The sequence below is a fragment of the Rhamphochromis longiceps genome, linkage group LG20 (assembly GCF_057381845.1).
Source record: "Rhamphochromis longiceps isolate RC_006_pf linkage group LG20, R_longiceps_female_GT1.1, whole genome shotgun sequence".
NCBI classification, from domain to species: Eukaryota; Metazoa; Chordata; class Actinopteri; order Cichliformes; family Cichlidae; genus Rhamphochromis; species Rhamphochromis longiceps.
This window is the reverse complement of record NC_140576.1, coordinates 12,766,912-12,775,542: the sequence shown is the minus strand read 5'-3', so window position 1 is coordinate 12,775,542 and position 8,631 is coordinate 12,766,912. Positions and strand designations below refer to the sequence as shown.

General features: G+C 40.6%; 1 protein-coding gene across 1 annotated transcript; it reads left to right on the top strand.

Moving 5' to 3' along the window:
• Positions 1-94: 94 nt before the first annotated feature.
• LOC146645052 (tonsoku-like protein) lies at positions 95-8,475 on the top strand. The gene is made up of 6 exons (XM_085393142.1): positions 95-1,648; positions 3,278-3,429; positions 3,591-3,667; positions 4,145-4,405; positions 6,714-7,023; positions 7,210-8,475. The coding sequence occupies exons 5-6, from the start codon at positions 6,739-6,741 to the stop codon at positions 7,366-7,368; spliced, it is 444 nt and encodes a 147-aa protein (XP_085249268.1). The 5' UTR covers positions 95-1,648; positions 3,278-3,429; positions 3,591-3,667; positions 4,145-4,405; positions 6,714-6,738; the 3' UTR covers positions 7,369-8,475.
• The last annotated feature ends 156 nt before the right edge of the window (positions 8,476-8,631 follow it).

Genomic DNA, 8,631 nt, shown 5'->3' with positions numbered 1-8,631 from the left:
TCTCTCTGCAGAAAGAAGGCGCTCTGCTCTCCCCGCAGGACCAGCTACTGGCCATCCTGCACACAAATGAAGAGGTGAGGTGACACTGAGGAGAGCCAGAAGTGACCATACTTGGACCACAGACAATTTAAAAGATGCTGAAGACTACCATGATTGGTTGATGAAGTCTGATCACGAGTGTTTAAGACAAATGTTGTCACTGTTGCTATCTTGGATTTTTTTTAAAAAAAAACCCACAGTGACAAGAGGATGGCTATGACTGTGAAACAGCTTGCATGTCAGCCAGTGAGCATACTCCTTTTCTTAGGCAAAGTATGACCCAAATTCATAAAATAGACTTTCTCATAGACACAGAGGTCTTTTCATTAAATCACTGATAGAAGGAATGGAGGTTCTAGGTCCTTCCACAATGACTTCATCTTTCATTACCCAGATGAGGCGTGCAGGTTTTAGACTGTATGATTCTGGTAAGAAGGTGAAGGGCTGATTATGTTAACAAGCTGCCTGAGAAACTACAATCTGAGAAACTGTAAAGATTAGAACCATTTCTATTACCAGACTGGATGCTGACTTGCTTTTGGAGCCAGCTTCCAGAAGACACTGAAGGAATCACAGTTTTTGGGATTGAATCCTTGGCTTCACTTTCCTGCACCAGTGCAGGATAACTGATGGGTTTGTATTGCAGGTTCTGGCTGAAGTTTGCTCGTGCACTCTCAGAAATAGAGGTATGAGAGAAGAACATTTTTGTACCTATAGGTACATTTTTTTAAAATGTTCCCTTAAAAGTACAATACTGGCCTTTAAAAGTCCAGAAATGCCCCTTTAAAGGTACAATTTAAAGTACAAATCTGTACCATTTTGACCTGTACTGCAGTGACAGTGGCAGAATGTGGTAATGGGTCAGCATGGGAAAATCTGGATGGGCCTGGTTAATTGTAAAATTCATATGAGATGTGAGTGTGCTCATAAAAGCTACATGTTATAATCAAATCTGTTGGTCCTCTCCTCTGTACGTAAATTATCCTATGATGCAAAGAATATCTGTAACCTACCTTTGTGTAAGTTATGTTAAATTATATTTAAAAAAAAAACACACAATGACATGCAGGCACAACCAAATGATGTTAAAAAAAACTGGTCCATTTCCATTTTATTAAGTTCCAGTTATAATTTTTAATGTTTTAAATCTTGGTTGTAGCCTTCAAAAACGTGAAATCATATTACTGTTATGTTTGGCCATTTACTTTTTCGCTTTTACTACATCCTAGAATTGTTCATTAATTGGGAGGTTTTTATGGAATTTGCAACATCAAGTTAAACCGAGGTTCTTTGGAAGTTAAAATGTCAAGCAGATGTTTATGTTACGGTGACTACACTTTGTAAGTTACAAATATAGTTCGCCAAGACAGCATAACGGTTTCTAAACAACTGCGCATTAATACCACAATGTTGTATTTCCATGTATCAAGTTCGCAACGCGCATTAATCCCAAAGGCTGAAAAGCCAGCAGCGATGAGTGCTCCGCCTCCGCGCTGACTAGCGTTGACGCAGAAAATGACTCTCAGGGGGTTATCAATGGAGGAGCTCCTTATAAAGTTGATGGAAGAAGGCATTGATGTGTCAGACGACAAGGCGCAAAGGTTTAGAGGTAAGTCGGGTGTGATTTTGTGTTGTTATAAAAATTACAACGTGTAATTTTACAGTAGAGTTAGCAAAAGTCCGAAGAGCTAGCTTTAACATGGGTGAATGCTAGCAGTTAGCTAAGTTTTAAACAAAGAAAGGTACAAATGTGGACTATTTAGACCAGGGGTGCTCAATACGTCGATCGCGATCGACCAGTCGATCGCAAAGGTAGTATTGGTAGATCGCATGGCATTAAAAAAATAGATGCCAGCCTATCATCCATCCCGTCACTTGATTGATACAGGGAAGCCAGTCAGATGACATCAGATTTTTTCTGACGCTTAGGTCGCTGCGCATGCGCAAACAGCGGCGCGAAGTGTAGTAAAACTGACAAGCTAGTCAGCGAGTTAACTCCAATTTTTAGCTCTCGGTTTTTTCTCTTAAACCTGGCCGTCAGCTATGAAACGCTCTCACACACACAACTGAAATTTTAGCTCTCACACACACTACTGAAATTTTAGCTCTCACACACACAACTGAAATTTTAGCTCTCACACACACTACTGAAACGCTCTCACACACACTACTGAAACGCTCTCACACACACTACTGAAACGCTCTCACACACACAACTGAAATTTTAGCTCTCACACACACTACTGAAACGCTCTCACACACACTACTGAAACGCTCTCACACACACTACTGAAACGCTCTCACACACACACCACTGAAACCAGAGGCATTTCTGCTGAACAGGAAGTTGTTTCCTGACAAGGAAACTGATGGAAAAAGTGGTATATTTCAAAACACTACAAGGATTTCTACTCAGCAACCTGCTAGTACAGCAGTCCCCAACCTTTTTTGCGCCACGTAAACAATATAAGAAATAAAAAAACGATAAATACCATGAAAACCATAAATAGAAATGTGTTCGAATTTTTGTGGAGGAATAAAACCCATTACATAGAAAGATCTCAGCTTGTGAAGGGATACAATAAAGGTGGTATCAAAACTCCAGAATTGGAATTTGTGGTTGGCACCCTTAGAATTAAATGGTTAAAATCTTGTCTGGTTGACGATTCCACCAACAGTCTAAATTTTAGACTGTTGGTGGAATCGTCAACGTCTGTCTTCCCGCCGTATTCCAGTGCTTTATCAATAAATAGTCACTAACCTTGTACAACAATGTAAAAAAATCAATAATTTCTCAAAACATGCTTGTATGTAAATATAGCTATTAACAAAAACGTTTTCTAAGCAAAATTTATCGCATCTAACTTGTTTCCCGCTCAAAGGGATTTTAAACAATGGAAGGTACACATTTGCACCATTCCACCTACTTAGTGGGATTTGGGATTTTCGAATCTGAGAGCTGTAAGCTCTGCGCAGGGACACTGTCTGCAACCCAAGAATTGTTAAGATGATTGGGGAAACAGCTAATGATTTTTTTTTTTTTGTCTCTAAATCTGATTATTATTATTATTTTCTGTACTAGCTGATTAATCAATCTGTTTATTAGCTTTAGAATTTTTTGATCAAGGGTTAAAGTACTTTACATTTATCTCCAGTCTGTGTCTTTAAACATGTCAAAAGTTTAAATCCTCAATGTAAAATGTCATTCTTTTGTCTATTCTGCTCTTTTCATTTCCAGTTGTGTGATGAGGTTGATTTAATGCATCCCTGCCAAGACAACATCTGTCGCCGCTTTAGCAAAAACTTCACTGCTGTTCTTCAAATGACCAAGGATTTGCCACTGAAGAAGGTCTACATGGAGGGAGAATGCACTGGCTGAAGACATTACAGGTGCTAATTTGACCGCATACAAATAGTAAATTTTGTGACAATTCATTTGCTCTCTCTTCCAAAGATAATTGATGTACCATAGTGTCATGTGAAGAGCATGTTAATGGGAATTTGCATGCTATCAAAATCTAATGAAGTGCATTTGCATCTGTATGACCTAGGAATTGACTTCAAGGGGGCACTTCTCTTGCCATCCATCTTCAAGGAGAAGATAGAAGATTTCATCATCCTTGGAGAGGTAAATGCATGATGCAATGCATAGCCTTTGGCCACAAGTTTCATTCTCTGTGTTTTGTTGGCATGGAGCTGAATTCAGCTGCGGTTCAGCATCACAGCTAAGCTAATGTAGGGGAAACACTGCTGTTAATCCACAGTGCTGCTGTGCTCTTGGGTTTTGTCTGGTGTTTATATAGATAGATAAACCTTTATTGTCCCCTTAGGGAAATTCTTCTTCACAGGTACTGTCACTGTCAGGGGTGATTGCTTTTGCCCTTGAATATTATGTCAAACTTTAGCAGCTTATCAAACACTACCACAACAGTCATTGGTCAAGAAGCTTTTTGTTTGGAGTAGGGGCCATGTTTACAGGTTATCAGAATAGACAGTTTTGTTTTGCAGCAAATAAAGAAGGTAATTTGAGGAATCTGTTGAAAATCCACTTGGCACATATTGCTTAAACATACTGTATACTAATGTTTTTCTTCCTCTTCTGCAGAATACTCCCACGAGTCCATACCCAACCATTCGAATGAAGGATAAGAGTTGGACAACTGCCCTCTTAAGACAGTTTCGCTGTGTTGTGACAGTTGAAGGAGTGGATGTTTGCTCGTGCCGCTCGCTGGATGAGGCCTACATCTCAGCATTCTCCACCTTCTTCGTGTTCAACATGACCTACCCTGCATACTTCAAGAAAACACTTGTCTTTCTTCAGAACTGCATTGTCAACATAGGAGACCAGGGAGACAAACCCCTGCCAGTAAGTGTCACCAGGGTACTTAACCAACTCTATTAAATATGCCCCCACCCAAGTGTCACTACCTTATTCACTACCCAAGGCTGATTTTGATGTATGGTCCTCTTCGCCCTTTGTGGTGTATGGGATATGAAAGCAAGCATCAATATTTCAAAAATCTAGCGAGTAAATGCAAAAACTTTGTAAACATCACTGCAACTCTTAACAATCGTCATCAAATGAAACAGTGCTGGGAGTTTTCTTCAGATAAGTTGCTTGTTGACTTTGAACATTCACTCAGCACAAGTGTCAGTGTGCCATTTTCATCTCTGCCAGGTGACTTACAGAATGCTCTGGAAATGAACAAAAGTTTTACAGATGTGCATTTTCAGGATAAAGTGCTTCAGTGTGTGTCTGCTATATCTGTCAGCAGTAGGGCTGGGCGATATGACCCAAAATTCATATCTCGATATTTTTTAGCTGGATGGCGATATAAGATATATATCTCAATTTTTTTTTTTTTTTTAAAAGCCATAAGTTAAGAACAAAAAGAGAGTTCTTAGTCACACTGTGTCCCAGATGTCACACGGGCACTTTTATTTACATACAGCGTAGATGTACATGAAAAAATTACTCAAAAATAAATTCTCAGCATTTATTAAATAATCATGGTCCATAAATAAAAGAAAACTATGTTCTTTTTGTGCATAACAAAAAGCTCACAATTGTGCAGTCAAAATGTAAACTAACAGACGCTGAGCATAATAACAAAGAGACAGATTTCACAGCTGCACCACGTCTCTGAACAGGTGCCATTTGTGGTCCTTATACACACACAGTACGGTAATATTACGTTGAAGCACAGTATGTATCACTCCGCGAGGCTCCTCCTCGGTAGCCGTAATCATCCGACAATCCATCAAGCGGTGCAGCTCCGTAGCTTAGCAAAGTCATATTAAAACATTTTTTGACAGATTGCTGAGCGCTGTGTACCACATAAAATTGGTTCGCGGTCAGTAAGCACAACCAGAATTCATACATAGGGCGCACTGTCGAGTTTTGAGAAAATGAAAGGATTTTAGGCCGTGCAGCCCGGTTAGCGCGGTTAGCTCGCTAACACGTTGACGCCGTCCAGCCCCACGCACGGGGCGATCCGCGGTAACTCGCTAACGGAGATTTTCCGCTTTCATCTTGTCATTGCCTGCAGATGAAGCTATGGCGGAGGGGCAGTTGTGTTCAGTGAAGGAGAGGCGAGGCCGAGTAACGCAGCGTAGAGACAAAAGTGGACGAAAGAGAGGCAAACCTGCGGCTCCACAAGTATACTATATCGATATAAACGATATTGTCGCATCTTATATCTCGCATGAAAATATATCGATATTTTTAAAAAACTCGATATATCGCCCAGCCCTAGTCAGCAGTGTCAAATATGAACTTGAGGATGTTTTTGTAGTTGGCCATACACACACTGAAGCCATACCTATATTCCTTAAAATCAAGTATATTTTGAATGTTGATACTTGTTGGGTATTGTGTGGGAAACTGTTACTTCCTTGCACTTATGAATGTCATTTCCATGCTTACCAAGTTCAGTTGACAATGACTGGATCCTGTTCAATCCAGGAAATGAATTAGACTTTCAAGCTCTAGACACGTATTTAGTAGATGATAGGCTGTTTGTGTCCTTGAGGTATTCTGTGTGACGTGATTGCAAGCACATTTTCCATTGTGTTCAGGTGTTTAATGTCTTTATGTGATTGTTTACTTTTTTTTTTTTTTTTTTTAAATGAATGTATTTTTCTTGACATGTCCTATGGCAATATACGAAAGTAATCAAGGATGTATTCCTGTGGTTGTTTAAATGCTTTGATGTGATTCTATTATCGAGAATAAATGGTTAAATAACCAAATATTTTGGAATATTGGGGGTACATTTTTGTCTCTTTAGGTACGAAATAGGTTGTCGCTGGGGGGGTACCCTCATAGGTACCCTACTGTACCCTTTTCAAGGGAACATTTCTGTACTATAGTTTCAAGGTACATTTATGTCTTAGGAAAGTACATGATTGTACTTCAGATGGTACAACTTCATAAGGTACAAAAATGTCCTTCAAAAAGGAACACCCCCAGTGACAAGCATTTGTACCCTTTTTGGTACACTTTGGTACCCCTATTTCTGAGAGTGTGGGGATCTCCCTCCTCTCCCTGAGCGATACAAGAAGGCCTGTCAAAGTCTGGCAGTGGGTGAGCAACACAGAGGAAATGCATTATAAAACGCACACAAGTGCATTTTTGTATTCTGTTATGAAGTACCATCTCTTTCTACCTGTAGATGAGAACAAGCGTGTCTCCCGGCTATGAGGTTCGGGACCGGGGTTCCTCCGTGTCAGGACTCCAAGTGTCTCGGTTTGGCCGCCTCTTCCCTCGGCCCGCTCCTCCGTGCCCTAAAACTTCAGGCCAGCCTCACGGAGCTGCGAATTTCTGGAAACCGTATGTCTGACGACCTTCTCCCTGAGCTGATTGCCACAACGCTCACCATGCCTCGTCTGCAGCTGCTGGACATTTCTGCCAACTGCATTACAGGGGACGGCCTGGAGAAGGCTGTAAATGCTTTAAAGGGACAGAGTGCACCTGCATTCCCGGTAAGGGCCTCAGCTAGCCAATAGTGGCAGCTCTAGGTTTACCATCTAACCTGTATTTAAGTACCTCTGGTCTTAATAACTACCTTAGATCTTAATAACAAGCTAACCTGATTCGTATCAATGATATCTGTCAGAGAGAATTGGCTCTCGTGATCATTTGCTTTTTCTGCTCGTTTCCACTCAAAGTGCCTGGAGGAGCTGGACCTCAGTATGAACCCACTGGGGGACGGCGTGTCTGAGTCTCTGTCCTGTCTGCTGTCCTGCTGCCCTGTGCTAGCCAAGCGGTCTCTGCAGGCCTGCGGCCTCACTGCTCGTTTCCTTCAGCAGCATCGACTGCATAATTAATAATGAATTATTAATTTCATAATAATTCATAATAAAAGTGGTCATTTTTATAAACATTTTGTTTAATGAGGCTACACCAAAAAGAAACAAGATAAAAACAAAATAAAGTGACATGGCGTCCACCGACAGTCTGTGGATAGCTTGTGTTTTATGCATTTTTGTCTGCCTTATTTATACATGTAAAGCTCTGTATCTGTATAAAGAGTTTGTGTTAGTGTGTGAGAGGTTTTGTGTCACAATGGTCCTGTTTTGGAGGATTTGATAAAAAACAAAACAAACATAATTAAAGTAACCAACGATGCTATACGTTGACATCGTTCTTTCACTGTAATACTCAGCAGGCTATGGTGAATAATCACAGCAATTTTCAGCTCTGAAGAAATCTATCTAGGAGCTATGACAGTGTAAAGACACCCTGCAATTTTAAATGTGTGGCGACATTTGAATGAGGCGCGTACCAGTAGAGGGAGCCAACGCACCACGAATGGTACACAGCCACAGATGCGCTTTGTGCAATGCAGGAGTGTCCGCAAAGAAATGTGGATAAGTTGTAAATCAAAAGCTAAAGAGCTCATTCTTGCACTGTTTTGATCAGAACACACGTGGGAATAATCAAGTGTTGAGAATTTGTAATTATAAAGTGAATTAGGGAAAGATATTAGATACTGCCACTGGCTAGATTTCAACCTGGGTCTCTCGCTCCCAAAGCGCGTTCTCTACGCCGCGGCCTGCCCTATAATATATTTCAAGCGTTTACCACAACTGAGAGGTGAAAACTGCCGTTTCTTCGTCTTACAAAATGTTCTGTAACTCCAAAAGTACACGGACTGTCGACATCATTCTTTCACTGTAACAATCAGCAGGCTTTAATAAAAAAGGAAAAAAAAAATCAAGGCGGTTTTCAGGTCTCTAAAGAAAAATACATCTAGGAGATATGAGGAGTTGACAACGCCTCTGTTACAGAATTTCAGCTGTCATTTTCACTCAAGTCTCCATAGACTTTGAATGTGGACATTTTTTAACTGTGTTGCTTCGAGGCCATTTGCGAGGAAACGGCAACTCCGACAATAATGACAGTGCCATTTTGTGAAAGGCAAGAAAAATACCTACATTTTGATGTATAATTTGTGTTAATGAAGGCAAAATTGAGCGTTTGTTCGGACATGAAGAAGAGATTGAGAAAGCGACAATGCATGGTGTGTTTGGCGTCCATAGCAACCATAACAACCAATATTGATTGATGGAAGAGATTTTGAGACAGGG